The sequence below is a fragment of the Sander vitreus genome, chromosome 10, assembly GCF_031162955.1.
Source record: "Sander vitreus isolate 19-12246 chromosome 10, sanVit1, whole genome shotgun sequence".
Lineage (NCBI taxonomy): Eukaryota > Metazoa > Chordata > Actinopteri > Perciformes > Percidae > Sander > Sander vitreus.
Genome location: NC_135864.1, coordinates 14682700 through 14703659, shown reverse-complemented (window position 1 = coordinate 14703659; position 20960 = coordinate 14682700). Strand labels below are relative to the sequence as shown.

General features: G+C 39.7%; 3 protein-coding genes across 3 annotated transcripts; 2 read left to right on the top strand and 1 right to left on the bottom strand.

Annotated features, from left to right (window-relative positions):
* The first annotated feature begins 5402 nt into the window (after positions 1 to 5402).
* Positions 5403 to 9345, top strand: fosl1a (FOS like 1, AP-1 transcription factor subunit a). Its single transcript, XM_078260426.1, has 5 exons — positions 5403 to 5614; positions 5732 to 5847; positions 6217 to 6468; positions 7564 to 7671; positions 7765 to 9345. The coding sequence occupies exons 2-5, from the start codon at positions 5737 to 5739 to the stop codon at positions 8302 to 8304; spliced, it is 1011 nt and encodes a 336-aa protein (XP_078116552.1). The 5' UTR covers positions 5403 to 5614; positions 5732 to 5736; the 3' UTR covers positions 8305 to 9345.
* A 737-nt stretch (positions 9346 to 10082) lies between these two features.
* ccdc85b (coiled-coil domain containing 85B) lies at positions 10083 to 12712 on the bottom strand. Its single transcript, XM_078260427.1, has one exon. The coding sequence runs from the start codon at positions 11930 to 11932 to the stop codon at positions 11330 to 11332; it is 603 nt and encodes a 200-aa protein (XP_078116553.1). The 5' UTR covers positions 11933 to 12712; the 3' UTR covers positions 10083 to 11329.
* A 2538-nt stretch (positions 12713 to 15250) lies between these two features.
* fibpa (fibroblast growth factor (acidic) intracellular binding protein a) lies at positions 15251 to 20371 on the top strand. Its single transcript, XM_078260425.1, has 11 exons — positions 15251 to 15633; positions 15767 to 15851; positions 17010 to 17208; positions 17470 to 17596; positions 17961 to 18061; positions 18226 to 18359; positions 18902 to 19010; positions 19126 to 19189; positions 19275 to 19361; positions 19511 to 19608; positions 20053 to 20371. The coding sequence occupies exons 2-11, from the start codon at positions 15767 to 15769 to the stop codon at positions 20120 to 20122; spliced, it is 1074 nt and encodes a 357-aa protein (XP_078116551.1). The 5' UTR covers positions 15251 to 15633; the 3' UTR covers positions 20123 to 20371.
* The last annotated feature ends 589 nt before the right edge of the window (positions 20372 to 20960 follow it).

The following is a 20960-nucleotide window of genomic DNA, read 5'->3' as shown; positions in this document are numbered from 1 at the left end:
TGTAAATCATGTGTAAATCTTACTTTCCTTACTGTCTCCTAATATCGATGCTTAACTGTCTGGGATAGCAGGGAACGTTACATTTTAACTTCAAGGAGCCACGAACTTAATACACTTGAGCAGGAAAAAAAACAGACGTAACAGGAGCATGAACAATTAAGACACAATTTACCAATTTTTTTCATAATAACACCACCTACGCCATTTTTATCATTACAGGTGTTGGGTTTTAAAAAGTTAAAACAATGTTAATATTTGATACTAATGTACTTGTATGTTTTGAGTTATTCACAGAGGTATTCACAGCTTGCAAGCTACAGAGTGTTGTGTTGATTAGGTAATGTCTGTCATTAAGCATAAAGGTAGAAGCTCCTTGTCCCCACACAAGGAGACCTATCGTTTAAACAGCGTTGAGAGCCACATCCTGCTGTCACAGACTAGAACAAGAGAAATGCATATCCCTGTAAATTTGAATAGAATTGGCACTACCATGATAAAGACCCTGTCTTGACCTGGCGTAAACCTGACAATTCAGAAGAAGGACCTTTCCTTGTGTTTTGTGTTTTACTTTTCACTCCACTACATTTTACATATTGTACTTTATGTGTATTTATTTACTCTGTTCACATTTTCAAATGACTACTTACTTTGCAGAATATATCAAATTCCCCACTCGCCCCATCCTGGGCGGTCCTCTTCCTTCAAGCTTGGGTCCTCTACCAGAGGCCTGGGAGACTGAGGATTCTGCGCAGTATCTTAGCTGTTCCTAGGACTGCGCTCTTCTGGACAGAGATCTCAAATGTTGTTCCTGGAATTTGCAGGAGCCATTTTCCCAGTTTGTGGGTTACAGCCCCACATGCTCCAATTACCACTGGAACCACTATTGCCTTCACTTACCACATCTTCTAGCTCCTCTCTAAGCCCTTGGTATTTTTCAAGCTTCTCATGTTTCTTCTTCTTGATGTTGCTGTCACTTGGGATTGCTACATCTATCATACTACCTTCTTCTGCTGTTTGTCAACCATGGTTAGCCATCACCCATTTATCAGTCTGGAAGTCCTGCAGGATCTTAGCACTGTCATTCTCTGCCACCTTTGGAGGTGCCTCCCATTTTGACCTTGGGACTTCCAGCCCATACTCGGCACAGATGTTCCTCTAAACTATGCCAGCCACTTGGTTATAGCGTTCCAGGTGTGTCGTACCTGCCTGCATTTTACACCCCGCTGTTATGTGCTGGACTGTCTCAGGGGCATCTTTACACAGCCTGCACCTTGGGTCCTGTCGGGTATGGTAGACAGGACCCCGGCCTCTATTGATCTTGTGCTCAGAGCTTGTTCTTGTGCTGCCATGATTAGTGCCTCTGTGCTATCTTTCAGACCAGCCTTTTCCAGTCACTGGTATGATTTCTCGATATCAGCCACTTCTTCTATCTGTCGTTGGTACGTGCCCTGCAGGGGCTTGTCCTTCCATGATGTTTCCTCCTCTCCCCTACCTCGTCATCACCGGATTTCTGCTGCCTGAGATATTCACTTAGCAGGTTGTCACTTGGGGCTATCTTCCTGATGTAGGCTACTCCTGGATCTTTATTGTTTCATCCTGGATAGTGGCTCTGACGCGCCTCCTACTAGTCCTCAGCCACCCTCCTTCCGCCTGGTGTATAGTCTTAGGGTGCTGGACTGCTGGACATGGGGTGAAACCCTCTATGCATTGTGAGAAGCTTTCTTGTCTTGATATCAGTGGCTTCTATTAGCCTTTGGCCAGGTTATTATACCAGCTGGGTATCTAATGACTGGCAGTGCATATTTGTTGATGGCTCGGACCTTGTTCTTACCATTCAGCTGGCTCTTCAGGATCTGCCTTACCCTGTGTAGGTACTTGGCTGTGGCCGACTGCCTTGCAGCCTCCTCATGGATTCCATTTGCCTGTGGTATTCCAAGGTATATAGCTGTCCTGAACATCAGCTACAGTTGTGACCATCTTACCTTTCTTTGATACCATCCGACCACATTTATCTAATCCGATGTAATTGCTGTAGAGCCTTGTGATGTGGATCAGTGAGTCAATGTGACGCTCATAGTCACTCAGGGACAGAGCATCACCTTGGTATATGCCACACTTCATGTTAACTTGTGTGATTGTCATCTTCATCTTAATAAAAGAGTCATGTGTGTTAATGTTATACAGCTCCAATTTCGGATTTGACCCCTAAGGGTCCTGCTGAAGGACACACTGTTAGCCACGCCCTGAGCAGGATTCGAACTCCGCCCTATCCACGCCCTATCATGCCCTAACCACACCCCCGGCCGGGAATTGAAACCCGGTTTTACTGCATGAAAGTCAATGATGTTGCCCACTGAACTATCCAGCTCCTATATATATATATATATATATATATATATATTTAAAAAAAAAAACATGATGAGTATATACAACTTAACCTTAAACTATTAAACAGTAGTCTATATAATGCAGTTACAATGAGCTCCATCTGGATACTGCTACTTTCACTTTTACTTAACATTTGGTTGCTAATACTTCAATAGTTTTACTTACTATATTGATGTATTATACTTTTAAGGATTTGCACTTTTACCACCTCTACTGTAACCGACAGTGCTTGAGAATGAGTACTTACTTCTATTACCTGAGTACATTTTACTGCTAATGCATCTACTTTAAAGATGTTAATGCCAAGCTGACACAAATGTATACATTATATAATATTTCCCACACCATTTACAGTATTTGGATTATAGTAATTTAATATTATTCCAATTTAATTAAATTGAAGTCATCATTAATTGATAGTATTACTAGTAGACTTGACATACATACAGTATATGAACATTACCTCAATCAACCATGAGCTACACGATCAGAACTGTCTTTGTACAGGCATGTGCAAAACCGCACAGTACAATCACATTAAGATAATCTTAAGCATGAATTGACAATGTGTGAATTTCAACACCCACTAAACCAAATATATTTAAGTGTGTATGTGGCATGAGGCTGCTGCTCTGTGAAGCACACAAGTGGGATGAATGCGTGGGTCTGTGTGGGGGAGTTTTTTTATGGTGAGTAACTGGTAATGGAATCTAAACTTCCTTTATCCCTTCTAGAAAATTGTAAACTTTTGTGGGGTAAAATGTGGAGTTAAACAAAAAATAACAACTTACTCACACCCTCACTTGAGAATATACATAAACTTTAACTTAAACTTAAAAAAAAAAATTATTCACCAAAATGGTCTCTGATGAGCAGACATTTCCTTATCAAATAAGACATGAAAGAAACAGCTGGTAGATGAATGACGGTGTAATCAGGGGAAGGTGGCCAACATGTCGGGACATGTCACAATTAGAGACATTTGTGTCAAGTGTGGCATCATAGCATTCCTGAAGCTTTAGTCATCTGGCACTCACCTTTACCCCATTTTCACTTCATATGTAACCATCAACCACATAAAAAAAAACCTGCGTGTGTGTCCTTATTATCACAGGGTGTAGTATTGTTGAAATCTGAAATATGAGAAATGGGCCACAGGTAGGCTTTGTTAAATGTCATGCTCCTGGCAGTTTCAGTTTTTGTTAATTGTCTCTATTCTCATTCATAAATTATCAAGAGACAGAAGGCCATAATTGAATGTCTTCATTTCTATGTAGATGAGGATCATTAATCTGCACAATTTTTTTCTCTTTTTCCTCCCCAAAAAAGGACTACAAACTGGGTTTAACTTCAGTGAATTTTTGACAATGAACAACTGACAATCCTTATTCCTATGAGAAGAATTAGCAGTAACGTGAGACAGTGGTGCATCAGCAGCTAGGAGAAATCATCCCTTGCCGGGAATTCTGTCCTTAGGGACTGCAAGGTCAGCAGCTGTTGTGACTGACTAAGCTTACCGAATCTATAACATGCAGTTTTTGAATCTTTACTAGGTGCTATATTGTGCTTGCGAGTAAAAAACAGTCGTTGAAACGGATGGTGGTATAATTGAGCAGCTTTGTGGCGATGAACTGACTCATCTCCACAGGCATGCATGCACATTGATGTGGTTTGTAAAGTGAGAGTGACTGCCAAAAACCTCAACAGAATTAGACAAATGCACCCAGCTTTACCCATACTTTAAAATCTATTTCATAACTGATCCTGTAGCTCATATGCAACCTTGAAATTCATGTCTGTTTTTCTTGTTATAAGAGTAACTCTCAGTCCTGACAGCTATGGGGAAAAAATAGGTGGAAATGGTTTACTTTTGTTATGTAAAAGTATTTATACTTTTGGAAGTATATTTGTAAGTCCACAATTTCATGTTAACATATTAGTATGGTTTACTTTTAATTAATTAATTAATTAATTAATTACTGAATACAAATATTTTCATCATTTCAAGGTATTTGTGGTTCTAAGTTAACTTAACTTGAAATTGATAAAGTTAATTAGCCTAACATTAAGTTAATGATAAACGATGAGTTAGTTTAATTAAACCCCTGATGTTTTACATTAAAATTTAATTTCAGTAGTTTCACTTTGACATTTACTTTGTTTATTATTTAAGTAGTATAGGCCTACTTAAATCACAAACAAACAACAAACAAACAGTACAAAATCAGAAACAAACTCCCCATAAGCATTGGAAATGGACAGTGTGTCTACTTGTGGTGATAAAGAGAAAACTAATCAGAATCTCCTTTATTGGACAAGTATAAGGAATTTAACTGTGGTGTTTTACATTGCTCTCAATAACATGACAATGACTTAAACAGAAATAAACACAAATGGACATGCAGCTAAGAACAAGGACAACAAAGCTGAATAGGTAGAATCAACAGGACCGTTTTGTAAGCCTACACAAGTATGTGAAAAAATAGGTATAGCCTAAATAAATATAAAAAAAACACCAATGGCCAACAAGAATAAAATAATATATTAAACGTCTAAGTCAAGTGTTCTGTAAATTGTAATTCATATCTGCTACAAAATCCTAAATCTGCTTTTATTTTGTAATTTCATAAAGTGAAATAGTGATAAACTTGTTAAAACGAGTCAAGTGTTATTCTATTCATTTTGCTTGTTGGAATTGTAATGATCACATCAAATAGTGTTCTTGTCTGTAAAAAAAAGAAGGTATATTTACGGTAAAGTAGAATTTATGTAACCATACTTTTTTACTTTTTACTTTGCCCAGGTAGATTTTTACTTATATTATGCGAGTGACTGTACTTCCACCGGAGTAGGAAATTGTAGTAGTAGTTTCTGTGTGAGGAATCCCCATACCGTGTGCTACTCTGAGGAGGAAACTCTCACCATATATGGTCAATGACGTCACTACGCATGGTTTGATTCGTGCTAGGTTCCAGACAACACTATTTCCCGTAAATACAGAGGGGCGTGGTGAACCTATAGTGCCGCTTTAAGAATTTACAACCTCACAATCATTCCCAGACTTTGGCTTTTAAATGTATGACTACGGACGATAGGATGTACTGAAAGTCGTTTTCGGAAGTTTTAAGGCGATTTGAAAAAAAGCGAGGCGATATTTTGTTTCTTATTCCCCCTTGAAGACATACTCGTTTGGACTCGACCGATTTGACCGATTTACCGCAATAAGGTGGGTTTACCCAGAGTTTGAATTGACACACGAGATTCATCTGAAAGTACTTTCGTGGGACCTGAAGACTTTTTACTGTAGCCTCCGCTGGATTCAGTCTTATTTTCATTTAAACAGAAAGGATGTATCGAAACTTTGGGAGTCAAGGGAGAGGCAATCCGGCGTACACAGGCAGCGTCTCTGGGTCAAACCCCCAGGGAAGCACCAGCACTTCAACCACAGAGCAGGAGCAGGTTGGTACTCTCATTAAACTAAGCTACAGGTTATCCCAGGCAGTTTGGGGTAAAATCGGTCCAACAGAATGTAAACTAAACTGTAAAAGTTTTAAAAAGTTTTTTTTTTTAAAGTAGTACACCTGTAATACTGTTAATGTCACATTATGTGTCATTTTTGTGTAGTTATACAAGTTATTATACTGTATGTAATTATTCAAACTCAACATATATTAACAAACATGATAATCTTCATCATTAGTTATGTTCAGTTTTATTTTAATGAATTTGAACTAGACCTCAGAAACCATGCGTTTGTTATTGATCCCATTACAGTAGCCTACTTCCACTAACTTTATCCACATTTTTCTTTTTAATCTATTCTTCCAGAAGTTTACAATGGCTGGCAGCAGTCAGTTTGTACCAAGCCTCAATGCCATCACAACCAACCAGGACCTCCAGTGGTTGGTCCAGCCCTCCCTCATGCATCCATTGGGCCCTTCACAATCTCCAGTACCTCCCTACCCAACCCTCTCAGGGGCACGGCCTCTGGGTCCACCACCTTCCCATTTTCTCAGACCAGGGGTCATAAGAGCAGCTGCAAACACTACTCCTTCAACAAGGCGCAGGAACGATGAACATGTAAGAAAGTAGTCCTTAAATAACAGAGTCTGAAACTTGATGAACATATATACTGTACACTGGTATACTGATATAGACACTGATAATTGTGGATTTCTTGCATTTCTGCTGTTTGAAAAGTGAGAGTTGTCAACCTGAGAGAAGATAAAAAAGCTCTCTTGGGAGTCATATTTTCCCTAGAGGGGATGCAGATAGTGAGATGTGGACAATAGCTCAATCATTCCTGTGTAACTAGTGTGTAATATCCTGTAATACTCTCTGTGTCATTTCCTAAAGACTTAGTACACATCAGATGAATCCATTTAGCTATAGGGTAAGATAAAGAGATTTAATTTAATACATTATTTAAATAAGTTTTAAAAAAAAGAGGAAAATTTGCTCTTCAGAGACAAACACAGTGTTTATGTTCTTTGATGGTGAGTCGATGTTGACTCAGTGAAATGATGCAAAGATCTGCTTTTTGTTAGAAGAGCAATGTTACGTCAAAACAAGATATCATAGATGTTAAGTGACCCAGTTCAACAGAACTTTAACCTTAAGAACCATCATGTTTGTCACCACTACAGTGTTGTTTTTTGGTTTCGCCATTGGCGCACCTTGGCACACATCCCCGTTGCAGTTTTGTTCTTGAAGTTGTAATTTCATGGTACAGGAAGTAGACTGTCATGTGACTCACAGGGGCAAGTCATGTTCTGTGACTCACACCCGAGTCACTGCTGAGGGTCTGAGCGTGACTCATCACCCTGAAAGGGCGGGAAATATTGGATCAACGGCAATTATTCAGTAGGGCGCTGGACGAAGTCAGAGTTAGGGTGTTACAAGGTACAAAAGCAGACATTTCAAAATCATTCAGACGCCATTACTGTGATGACTCAGTGCACACACATGGTGGTAGTATTTTTCATTTGTCATGTAGTCTATGGTGGACTCTCAACATGTCACCCCATACATTTGATAGTTTGAGTTTGTTGCCCAAAGCAAGAAAGTTTCACAATCTAACTTAAGACATTAAATAGGGTTTAGAGTTTTGACTCACTGTGTCAGGTTAACCTATTTTATATATTGTAATCTTTATTCTTCTCTCTCTCATCAAAGTTATCCCAGGAGGAGATGGAGCGACGTAGAGTAAGAAGGGAGCGGAATAAACTGGCAGCAGCAAAATGTCGCAATCGCCGCCGGGAGCTGACAGACACACTGCAAAATGTGAGTGAACATTGTACATTTGTCATAACATTAATACTTAAAATATGTATGAATTAACATATGTCTGTCTTTCTCTGCTTTCCCCTGGTGTAGGAGACAGACCAGCTGGAGGATGAAAAGTCCAATTTACAGAAGGAAATAGCGGAATTACAAAAGGAGAAAGAAAAGCTTGAGCTGGTCCTGGAGGCTCACCGTCCCATTTGTAAAATAGAGGAATCAGATTCGGATTCAGACACAAATCCATCAAATTCCTCTTTGGGAGGAATTAAACTGGAGCCACAGGACTTCAGCAGACCTGGACCCTCAACCAAACTACCAAGAAAGATGGAGAAGCCTAAACCAAAGATAACCATCCCCACCAACCCTGTGAAATCGACTGGATCTGCTGTTGCCACTGAATCAGAGTCTCTCCACACCCCAGTTCTCACATCCTTCACAGCTGGTATGGTTTTCACCTACCCCTCTGCTTCTTTAGACACCAGCGCCTCCATCACATCCCATGCTACAACACATCATGGAAACATCAACCAGTCTCAAGCCCCAGAGCCCTGTGGGATAGCTCATCGCCGCAGCAGCAGCAGTGGAGACCAATCGGATCACTCCCTGCACTCCCCAACCATCCTCACTCTGTGATTGACGGCCATGTCATCCTGGCCAAACACTAATGCTCATTTCATCACGTGTGATCAAAAGAATCTGTGGGAAACATGAAAGAAATGAAGATGATGATAACCATTTCAAAAGGAGCTGCGTGCATCTGCTTCATTTCTTCTTGTTCTTCTCTTCTCTTCACTTTCTATTTAGAAAGTTGATTCTTTACTTAGATAATATGCAAATTAGTGGTACTATAAGGATATGAATGTCTTTTTAGTATTGATATGATATAAAGTTTTTATATTCCTCATTTTAAAACCTATCAAGTAGAATGAGTATGTTTGAGGTTTATTATGAAAGCATTGCATGCAGAATTATAGAATTCTACAAGCTTTCTAGAAATAACTGATAACTCCATCAAATAATATATTTATACCAATATAGTCAAATATAGTCAAAGTCAAAATATAGTATATTTCATTTAATGACTATGTTACATTGTCATGTTATGTAACACTTTATAAACGTCCTCACCAAGGGAAATAGAGTACTTATAAATAAAGTGTCTTTATTTTTTATGAATATTTTAAGAATCCTAATATTGTCTATGGAAATTATTGACCACTAAGGCTGGGCCGTAGGAGTTAATAGAGATTATATCGTCACATATTTATTTGTTAAGAGTGTAATATATTTCTGTTAACGTTTTTATTGTCTCTGACAAAAAAACAGTTTTTGTGGGCAGTACCTTACTTTGATCTTTTGTCAAAGCTGTACTACTTCACAGACAATAAAGAGCAAAGGTTCATAACAATGTGAAATTTGTCATGGTGTAATATTATTATTATTATTATTAAAAACAAACAACAGGAGGATATGATTAGACTGAAATGCATCTTAAAAACAACACATTAATCAGATTCAATTGAGCATAAATCATTTAAAAAATGTTTGTGAACACTGAGACACCAGAATAACCCAAACTGAAACATAAATACTGTAGGACTGACAGAGTATTTGATTATTTTTTTGTGTTTTATCGACTAAAAATAAAGCTAAATATTTTTTGGTTGCAGCTTCTTCAATGTGAGGAATTGCCTTTGTTTTTTATATAATTGTAAACAGAATATCTTTGTGTTTTGGACTGATGGTTGGGGGAAAAAAACAAGCAATTTGAAGACATAACCTTTGACCCTGGGAAATTACAATGGCTATAAAAGATTTCATACATAAAACGACTAATGAAGAAAATAACTTATAATGAAAATAATCAACCCTTTTAGTGTCACTTAGTCAAAGGGTTGGATGGCTGCAATATATACTGACACACTCTTATGACTGCTCTATACCCCTCAACTGTGAACACTGTGTTACCGTTATTCCATTTCCCAAAAATGAAGCAAATCTCTTGCTAATACATACATGGCTCAGAGGGCATTAGATTGCTCCGCTAAAATGGGGTTAGAGAGAGAAATAGAGATGAATGAGAGTCAGATTGAGAGCTCGAGAGCACGAGGGAGAAGAAAATCAGTATGTATGCTGCTGTCAAAGGCTGTCTGTGCATCACTAAGTGGCTAAAAGCATTACTGCTCTCTTCAGCTCTCCAGACAGTGCAAATAGGGATAAAAAATAAAACTGATGAACATCCATAAAGTCAGTCTGCGTGACATGACGGGAGCATCAATCAAGCGCAGTTGGTTCAGACACGAAGGTCAAAACAAGTGCAGAAATCAATCCTTCATTCTGCATCATGTAAATGTGTAAATGTTCATTTCTGCAAAGTCAAACATGCAAAGAAAGGTCAGAACAGCAGCACAAAGTGTCATACCCACTGTATTTAAAGCTCTTCAATGCACTACGAGCATAGCCCACCAATAAACAGCCAACAACAAAATAAGTCTTTTCTAATCCATGTGCATTATCTATGATTTAAACTGAAATTGGTTAGTAATGCTAGTTAATACAGATAAATCAAGATAAAGAAGGGTCAAAGTTAAGATTATCCCTAATGTTACAGGGTAAATACAAAGCATGAGTTACAGAAGACAAAGCTGACAGTTGCCAACTTAAACAAACTCTGTGATATGCTAATTGAACATCAACAACAATGTAATAAAAAATGTAATAGAAGGGAATTTAAACAGCTTGGTTTAAAAAGAACAGAAATCATTAAAACGTGTAGACCTTCCAGTTTGATACAAAGAGTTTCCAGTTGGATTTTAAAAAAAAGTGACATAACTTGTTTAGTTCAGCTCTGAGTGAGGTCCAAGGACATCTATCATGTCTGATCCAAAACCTTAACACGTGTGCTGGCTCTGCCCCGGCTCTCGCACATGTACATTATGCACAGCAGCCCCACCTAAAGTAAACCTGAAGGGACATCAGACTAGTTAACAGGCCTGTACAAATTGTGACAATCATCATGCACATATGGCACTCCAATCCTGTCCTGAGGAAGAGAGTGCATAAAATATTACACATTATTGGGCATCTAGCAAAAGCAAATATCAAATAGTTTCATTTTTTTCTTTTATCACAACTCGTCTACTTCAGTGCTATTGGAATTCAGTGGACTAAATATGGCTCAAAACTGGATTGAAATGAATCTTTATATCTGTGATTTAAAGATCCATGGTAGCACTGTCCAGTGCAATAGAAAAAAGGCTTCTACCAGTGTAGGCTAGTCCAGTGCATGAGATAAATTTATATATGTGACCCACCTTTTTGGTCCCATTTCTTTTTTTTTTCAACAACAGACCACTGAAAAAGAGAATTCCCCAAAACAGAGGAATCATTAGAAAAAGCACTGTAAAATGTAGATACATTTTCATCTAGCAAACATCTATTAAATGTCTTTGTAAAGTCCTGAAAATGTCTATAGTGGCGGGTTCTTTGTCAAGTCAAAACCTAGTGACACACATCTTTGCAGCATTCAGAAAGCCCTAATGCTTTGCACCAAATTGATTTGTCTGACAAAGCTTCTGTGTCTCAGTTCTGTCAAACACATCACACCTAGTCTACAGATTCCTTATTTGAAGCCCTGACTGCTGACATAAACCTGCCATCAATCATCAGGTGAGCACACCAGGTGGAGCTGGTCTGGGCTTCCCACGCTGCCTGTGCTGGAGCTTCCGTCCCCCAGGTCCCGGGCCACCATGCAGGGCAGGTTGAGCTCGGTGGACCCTCCGGGGCTGGAGTCACTCCTGCTGACACACTCCTCCTCCAGGACCAGGCACAGCTCCTTCAGGTCCAAATTCTCCTTCACCAGCCCGTCCTGCATGCGCTCCAGGTCGGCGAGCTTTTTCAAGTAACCGCCCAGGTCCTCCCGCATCACTTTAGCCGCATGATGCCCAAATAGCTGCCATTCCCTGGCCAGCTTCTTCACTTTGAGTCGGTCGTCGTCCAGGAAGCAGCACAGGTCCCGCAGCTCCCCGTTTTCCTCCTGCAGGCGCTGGTTGATGACTTTCAGTTCCCTGATTTCAAGGAGGTGTCCCTGCAGCTGTTTATTTACCTCTTTTATCAGCCGTCCTCGCTGGATGAGAGCTGAGATTTTCTCCGACTCCTCTTTACGCAGCCGGCTCACCAGCTCCTCTTTGGAGCACGCCAGCAAATCCTCGTCAGACATCTTTGACAGCTCTCTATTTATAATCTCACCTTCGCTGCCCATTTTCTATTAAACACCTAGCCTACACCTAGAGGGTACCTGAGAATCTATTAAAAGCGCTGAGATGTAGCTGGATGCTTCAATGCTCAACACAGAGTCATCACATCCTCTTCCTCTGCATACAGTGTTTTCCAGATGTCATGTAGTCTATGCAATCACCGGAGGCCAAATCATTGCATAAACATGTGATTTCTTTATTTAGATGGCTTTCTTTAGATGGACTTGAGTCCTAATTTGTGCTGAACCCAGTGTCTGTTCTCCGTGGAAGATGCCTTAATGAGGTCGTGTATGAAAATGCAGCGCAAACCTCCATTAATGTCAATCTGGTATCCTCTCAACAGCAGGCTGTGTTCTCCAAAGGCCTATAGGAATATAACTGTCCTTATTTTACCTCCGCTCGCAGTATTTTGAAGGCAACATCAGCCCCGTGGACTCGTCTGTAGCCTACTGTATGTACAAAGGCCCGGTCGATCCACGGAGGCTTAATCCAGCAGCCTCGGATACACACCCAGCAGATGTTGAGATTTTACGTCGCTGGCATCGTCTCATCAGGCTGTGCTCCGATCGCCTTGGCTGAATGAACACCGTTCCCAGTTAGCTGGAGGATGAGTCCGTACAGTGCAGCAGCTTTTTACAAACGATTCATTCTTTAGATTAAAAAAAACAAACAAAATAAATCAAAATCCAATCTCGCCCTTTATCCGTTCAAAATAAGTGCATCATCTCTGCTCATCCACTGGGGCTGGACTGTTACCACAACAATGTCCGCCTCCGCCACTTTCACGGCTGTGACTCCGCTGAGCAGCGAGCTGCGTGTCAAGTTGGAGAATTACCGAAAGTCAGTCTTTGCAGCCTTCAAAATAAAATCATTGACTCGTTACATTTTAATGAAAGAAGTGATAGTAGCCTATTGTATTTAACTACAATGTAGATGTGTTACTTTACGCAGTGTTTACTTTTACTGATGGAGTCTTCCTCGGGTTTCAGTGCAATCATGTTCCTCAACAACATTGGTTTTATTTTGGGTGATTTCTCACTTTTTATGATGACTGCTGGCTTGACACTTCGGTTTGACAGTAATCAGACATAGCCTGTTTGTGGTTTCCTCTGAGGTTTACAGTGGCTATTCACATACCTTACTTATGGCATGATAGTAAATGGCAACATAGAATCGACCAGCTCAGTGATCCAGCAACTGACTCTGGCCATCTCAGCTACATTATGAAAAACATTAAGATGTGAGGGTGAAGATCTGCTCCATGTGCTCTCTCAGTGAGGAACGTGTGCACCCCCATTTGGATTCAAAAACATACTTTTACCTTTATCATGCTATGAAACCGAAACAACATGGATAAGCACAATCCAAACAGGGAATGAGTAGGAAAGGCCTGTGTGGAGACACTTCCCCTGGGGGTGGGGGGTTCTGTTCATTTGAATGGCCTTATCCTCAAAACTGAAGACATGACCAGATCTTTCGCCAAGCGTTTGCAAAACATGAACGATGTCTAAATAGGCTCTACGTGCTTGGAGTTCACTACATAGGAAGATGTACAGTACAATGCAGTTATCATAAGTGACTCCTGGTTGTAGGCCTACTTCTTTCTTTTCAATGAACACTGGCGGGTGTGACTGCAGGCTTTTTTCCATGGGTTTATGCTGAGGCATTCAGCCACATCCTTCCGCTCTCTGTCCCACCTCCATTGTTTCATTGAGGCCATAACAATGTAGGGTGTTAACCGTGCAAGGGGGAGCTGGGAATGGAATCAGGGTGTCATGTGGGGTTAGAAATGAGAGTATTGATGTGCAGCGAGAGATCCGACAAAAAGACATGTTTTCCCTTATGTTGTGATTTTGAAGGACACATGCAGAAACACAGAAAGGGAGGGCGAGTTGAGGGATTTGCAGGGATTTATGAAGATTAATCGCCGGAGGAAAAGAGAGCAGAGTGTGTACACGCAGCTAAAGCACGAGCGCCTGGTGCTCACACAGAGGCCTATTTCTGATCCGACAACATTTTAAAATAACTAAGAGCAAAAATGACAAATGCGCTGAGTCTTAGTTAAAATGATGGTAATGAATGGTATTATGTTGAGTGATCTCCTTGCATCGCACCGTCCGTCACTTAAGGGTATAGGCCTATACAGCTGGCAAGAAATAGGATTTCTGTGCATTATTTATTATATATATTATATATTATTTATTTACTATGCATCAGGCGCACTCGGCGATGTAACTCACGACCTATACGTTCAGAGTAGGCCCCAATAAAACAAGCTGTAGGCTAGCCCTATCAATTCAGCAACATGATGAAACTGGTTAACATTCTTTCGATAGCCTAGGCCCTAATGGAGTTCTGAAAAATTACTGTATTATTAATACATTATCCCTAATTAAAATCAATGTCATTTCATTGATAGAAACAACATGCTGTCCATTAGGCCTAATGCTTTTATTGATTGATGTTCTGTTAAATGTTTCAGCAATTTGGTCGGCACCGTATTCACTCCTTCTCGTAACACTTTCTAGTTTTAGCATAATCAATACATATCAGTATTCATACTTTATGGGCGTTATTCGTCTCTGTGCCACATTTTACCCATAAAGGAGAGACATCTGCTTTGGCTCTACTGTGCCTGAAGCAGTGGAACAAGCTGAATGGCAACAGTCGAACGAAGAATAGTTGCGATAATAGAACGTTGGAACGTTCAGTGTTGTACGAAGGCGTCAAAAGCGGAAAAGTAACGCAGATAAATAATGTTGAAGAAGCTCTGACAGGGGAGGTACTGGAAGTGGATAGTGGATGCTAGAGCAAAGATGACTCTACCGCTATGATAGTTTCAAAATAAAAGCATACTTTCTACAAATAGATTACTTGACAAAAAATCTTACATTTTGTGGGAAACACATAATCCCACAAAAATCATTATGCATTCTGAGAAATACGCTATGTGGTAATAAACTTTTTTAAATGTATGCACGGATGCAGGTTTTGGTTTACACACACACTGCGTCTTTTATTGGTAGGCTACTGCACAATAAATACTGCGTGTGAGAGCACTTGCTCTGGTCTGCACTTCAACAATATATGCACATTTATTATAAAACCTATGACAGCATGTTGTCAAACGTTAATGAACATTACAAAAGTAAACACTGAATAACACAAGTTCAACATAGCCAGAGGTAGGCTACACATATTATGAAAATAATAAAACAGACAAAGTATGAGACAAAATATTGAACATTAGCCATCTGCTAATCAAAACAATATTTAATTTATTAATTATTTTTTACAGTCTATGCTGCTTCTGTGACGTAACAAACCGGAAGTTAGAGTAGCATGACTGCTGTTGTTGACACTGAGCATCCATAGCAATACAGTAATGCTAACATTTGGTAGATGTTCGTGTTTTAAACCACGTGCGCTAATTACCTGATTTTGCCGTCTTGATAATTTGGTCTTAATTTACCGTTTTGTTGTCTGGTTGTCAGTTTCGTCTCCGCTGAAGCTGCTAACTTTGCGACGTAGCTAGCTAGCATAATAGGCTAGCCTTTAATAGAGGTAACGTTAACGTTAGTTGGCTAATTAGGACGCCATGGAAAGAAGATTTAAGTTAATCCAATAGAATTTAACAGTATATTTGCATTTCAGCTTTTATTGTAGCTTGGTGCTTGAAACTGGTTGGGACAACACTCAAAACAAGGTATAATCAGGGTATAATGTGTGTGTTGGTACATAAAATGGCGTTGAGGTAATCTGACAGCTGATTGTTGATGGCTAAACAAACGTTAAACAACTCCTGACACACTTGCTTTTACTTCTTTGCTTCCACGCAGATGGCAATGGAGCTGGATGTGTTCGTGGGTAACACCACTATCATGGATGAGGAGGTTTACCAGCTCTGGTTGGATGGATACACAGGTATGAATCACACCACATATTTATGGATCTCTGAGTCACAATGTACTCCAGGAGACATACTGATGAGTAGGAGTGCTTTTATTGAGTCCTGATTTGTTGGAGTTATCTTACAAAGATCCACACAGTGTTGGTTTTACTGGAGTTTGGTTAAAACACCATACAAAAAAAGCAGTGGGAGTCAGGACCACCCAAGGGATCACAAGATAAATCTGAGGGCTCGTACAGTAAGATGATTAAAACATTGTAAATAAAGAAGAGCACATATTGCTGCCACACAATGTTACATTTCATTTTTTACTGACTTTCGTTGTGTGTGACAGAATTGGAAAACACATAATGCAAGCTACAATGAGCTGCACACATATTTGGCATCTTGTCCACATCTTGCACATAATGATGGAGTGGCAATTCAATGCTGCTGTATGTTCACACCTAGCCTCGCATTGCCAGACCTATCTCCACAGCACTGCGGAGGAAGGTCTGGCCCTTCCACACAACATTTCTGGATAGATGAAAAACATGCTCTTGTTTATTGGCATTTCTTTAAACCACTCACAATTGTCTTGGGCGGCACTAAGCTCTGGACGCAGCGAGTGTGGCTCTGTAAAATGGTCTCGGGAAGGAACTTGTTTAGATGAAACATTTGCACCCTGCAAAGAAAACGCCACATACAATATTAAATGAAGTTAACTGTTCACACAGTAACGTGAGCTATGGATAGCTGGATGGTTAAATGTAATTTGCTCTTACCAGTGGATCGCCGTGTGTATTTTGTCCATAGGACATCCCCACCAATTGGTCCTAAAACGTCCCAGTTAGAGAGTAAATGCCGTAAACACATTCTTTTTAAATCTTTACAACCATTCCCCGAATGAGCCAAGTAGGCCTGCCTTGGTGCACGATCCAAATTTTCCTTGAATCTTGCCATTTTCAGCCTGTAACATTGCTGAGATGTTCCGGCTAATGCTGCTTGATCAGATCAGAGTTTAAAGTTAACTCAAGGAAAGTTAAACTTCCGGCAGCACCAGAACTATCCTGTAAATGAACCGTCGTCGATATAGACTAAGTCACACCTATCCAGTAGCTTTATTAGTACGTGTTGTTACACATAACTACAGCCATGGTTGGATCACCAAGCATGTCTGATTTATCTGACAGTGAACGATGCAGTGAAGGTGCGAATGGAAGGAGGAGTGATGGAGGAGTGTGAGGCGAGTGCAGATGTTCTGCTGAGTGACACCATGGACCAGTACAGGACCTTCCAAATGTGTGAGCGTCTGCTGCACAGTCCATCTAAACTAGCCAACCAGCTACTGTTCCAGATCCCACCTAATCGACAAGCCATGCTCATAGAGAGGTGCAGTAATGATGCTCTCATTAATTCTCCTTCAATTATCTGACGTGTTTCCAGTGTCTGATGGGAAGGTATATTACACATCTCATTGTTTTTCTATCTTTGGAATATGCCCCTTCCTTGAAACATGTTATTCTCCTGTCAAGGCAGATATTACCATGGCATGTATTTGTTATTAAACACCACTACTTTATTTTTGTTTCCTGGCATAGTAGATGAGAATATTTTATACTTACAAGTTTCCTCTTTTGTCTTCTTGTTTAGATACTATGCCTTTGATGATGCATTTGTCCGTGAGGTCCTGGGAAAGAAACTCTCCAAAGGAACCAAGAAAGACTTGGACGATATTGGTGCCAAGACAGGTGTGACACTGAAGAGCTGCAGACGACAGGTAAGAGCATTCTGAACACCACGACTGTTCATCTAGTTTTTAAATGGTCTGGGCTCACTATGTATTAGAGGAGTCTGCAGTAGTTTTAAAAGATCATTTTAGTTGTGAAACCACCATGATTTATTCCTGGTCCTAATCTGACTTTCAGTTTTGTACTGGCTATTGTATGCGATGCCTTGATTGACTAAGTAACTTTATTGTAGTTGCTTTATATTTGTTTTGAGTTTCAGTGACAAGCTGAATTTCTGGCACTTTTAACATTTTATATTAACATCTGTTATTGTCTAATATATTTTTTGTGCTGGTTTTATACAAGACATGTTGTAACTTTAGTAAGTCTCCTGCATTGTGTGTTTAATTTCAGTTTGACAACTTCAAACGTGTTTTTAAAGTTGTGGAAGAGCTTAAGGGACCCCTGGTGGAGAACATACGTCACCACTTTCTTCTTTCTGACAAGCTTGCAAGGTAATCTGTGTGAAGAGCAGAGTACAATATTTATTTTCCAAAGCATTGGTATTGCTTCAATAGTGTTTTGTTGTAATTTTTATGATGAATTACTACATGGATTTGTATTTTGTTTAACTCGTTTTTTTTGTTAGCTCCAATAATGCGTCTTCTGCTTATTTCAGGGATTATGCTGCCATTGTTTTTTTTGCCAACCATCGCTTTGAGACGGGGAAAAGAAAGCTGCAATATCTCACATTCCAGGACTTTGCTTTCTGTGCTGGGCAGCTTATCAGCAACTGGACCGTTGGGGCTGTTGGTGAGCCATTTGTCTTGTTTCCTTTGGCCGTTTGCTGCCATTTTTATCTGAGATGTTAGGGACATGTATAACATTTAAATCAGCTATGTGACATATATATCTCTAATCTTGAACTATCTTATTGTGTCTTAGTTTGAGGCTTACAGATAGATAAAGCATTAGTGGTAAATCCAAGAACAACAAAAACAGAAAAAAAACACATTGGAAACTGTGAGACAAAATATACAAAGGGCTTAAAATAAATTTCTCACATAAGAACAAAAGGTATGCTGTTGATGTTGGTTATTATACAATAAGGAACATTTGGAGCATTGCCTCCTTCAGTGAGGCCCACTGACCACCAGAGGTCCTTCAGGTTTTGCAGAGCCTCATTAGAATGAAGATGAATTCAACTTTGTAAGTTACCAATTAGTAAAGTTAACATTTTTAATTGGGTTAGGCAGAGTCGGATAATAATTGTAACACATATAATAAGCAAGGATAATAGTTAAGAACATCCTTTGAACGGATTTGACAGTGTCTGACTCGAGTTTGCTTTGTAGATAACATGGTGGAAGACATGGACGTGGATCTCGATAAAGAGTTTTTACAAGAGCTGAAAGAACTGAAGGTTTTAATCACTGACAAAGATCTGCTGGATCAACACAAAAGGTAACAGAAACACACATTTTTGCTAATTACTGAACTTTTAACTAGCCTTTAATTACAATTTAGTCCACACTCTTATTGACAATTTCTCTTTTTCCTTTCCCTCATCTCTGTTCAGTCTGGTCTGTACAGCACTCAGAGGAAAGACTAAAGCTTTTAATGAGATGGAGGCTAATTTCAAGGTGATACGCCCTCATAATATCCGAAATGTAAAATGTCACCAACTTCTACAATGAAAGTAATATAATTCTTTTCTTCTTCTTGTAGAATCTTTCCAGAGGCCTTGTCAACATCGCCGCAAAGTTAACCAACACAAAAGATGTCAGAGATTTCTTCATTGATCTTGTAGAGAAGGTGTGTACTTCTACACAATGTAGTTTCTATATTTTCCAGGTGTTTTAAGCAAAGGAAGATCATTCAACCTATTTTTCTGAGGCTAGTTTTAAAGTCAGCCTTTGAGACGGTGTGATGTAACCTCTCCTCCCCTCCTTTTTCTCCCCCAGTTTATTGAGCCGTGTCGTTCAGACCGATGGACAGCTGCAGACATGAGACTCTACCTCACTCACTACAACAACTCTGCACACATACTTGACACATTCAAGTGAGTTAATGTGCTTTTATTTTTATCTATTTGAGAAAACTAACCAATAGACTGAATATTATATACATTTTGGCAGTCATTAAAGCTGCTCAAGCATAAAGTTGTATGTTAAAATCCTCTCTAATATTGCCGTCTCTGTTCTACCAGTGGGTGTCACCCTATCTCGCCCCTGATTTCTTAAACTGTAGTTACCTTGTTTCTCATGCAAACACTCTGGAATGTAGTTAAGGGTTTACACAGCCCTGCACCACTACATGCGTAACAAAGAGATATTCATAAAAAGATAGACCCCCCCCCCCCATTACACTGAGTGGACAAAGTTTGCCTCATTTAATCTCTTCACCCAGATTTCACAATTACAGTTTGTCATGACTCTTACAGTACCTCTTGCTCCATTTACTTATGGTTTGCTCTCTTTCTGTCTCTCTGTTTTCTGCCCCTCAGACATCAGGTTGTGTGGGACAGATACATGGTCGTCATCAAAAGCTGTATCTTCAAAATGTATCACGACTGAAGCATTTTTTTGCGGCTCGTCCCTCATTTTTCCCCACTCTTCCCTTGGTTTGTTTTCTGGCTGTTCCCCCCGCTGAAGCCGTTATCTTAACCCTTCATTTTGTGCTTCCTCTGTTTCGTTTAGTCAGCGGTGATAAAAATTCTGCCATTTAAGGCCCATTATTGCTTTCAGCCTCCCTGTTTGCACCCATTGTCCCTGCAGTGTCTGTAAATTTGGTTTGTAAATAAAATTAACATATTTACATCAAAATGTCATTCTGTTTTATGTTGTGTTTATATGGAAGAATCATTAACCCATTCCAGGGACAAGATTTACTGATCTTGTGATAGTTGGATGGAGATAAAAGACAAAGAGAGAGAGAGACACAAATCATGTGCAAAAGTGAAAAAGATGGCAGACCTGTAAATCCCCGTTTCATCACTCTAAACTGTGTTAGTGTTTTAAATTTTAAATATGACCAGCAGATTACATGCGTCATGGATTGAGACCTCTGCCCATGTCTGTGTGTGGTCATGGGAATAAGGCACCAGCCAGGGGGGCACAGTTGGTCCAGCTCGGGGGTTGTCAGTGTGACTTTTAACAACATTCCCCGTAAAGACAGCTGCCATCTCTGCCACCACCCAGAAAGATGGGACAGATAAACAATCTCAGGGGAAGTACAGATATTTAAACAGAAGATTTACTTTGAAAAATCAGGAGAAAAAAAACGAGATTTGCTCCGATATTGTTAAAAATAGAATACTTGCGAACTCTAAGAATATAAAGATTAGTATGTCAATAAATGAAATATTCGGTTGTAAACTTAAATGCATGCAATCATTCTGTAATGGGTTTAATG

What these genes read in the sequence shown, in the direction of transcription:
- fosl1a (XM_078260426.1), top strand. Translation starts at nt 5,737, where the DNA reads ATGTATCGAAACTTTGGGAGTCAAGGGAGAGGCAATCCGGCGTACACA. An exon ending in CAACCACAGAGCAGGAGCAG is followed by an intron (nt 5,848 to 6,216) that starts GTTGGTACTCTC and finishes CTATTCTTCCAG; the next exon opens with AAGTTTACAATGGCTGGCAG. An exon ending in TGACAGACACACTGCAAAAT is followed by an intron (nt 7,672 to 7,764) that starts GTGAGTGAACAT and finishes CCCCTGGTGTAG; the next exon opens with GAGACAGACCAGCTGGAGGA.
- ccdc85b (XM_078260427.1), bottom strand. Translation starts at nt 11,932, where the DNA reads ATGGGCAGCGAAGGTGAGATTATAAATAGAGAGCTGTCAAAGATGTCT.
- fibpa (XM_078260425.1), top strand. Translation starts at nt 15,767, where the DNA reads ATGGCAATGGAGCTGGATGTGTTCGTGGGTAACACCACTATCATGGAT. An exon ending in CTGGACCGTTGGGGCTGTTG is followed by an intron (nt 18,360 to 18,901) that starts GTGAGCCATTTG and finishes TTTGCTTTGTAG; the next exon opens with ATAACATGGTGGAAGACATG. An exon ending in TCATTGATCTTGTAGAGAAG is followed by an intron (nt 19,362 to 19,510) that starts GTGTGTACTTCT and finishes TTTCTCCCCCAG; the next exon opens with TTTATTGAGCCGTGTCGTTC.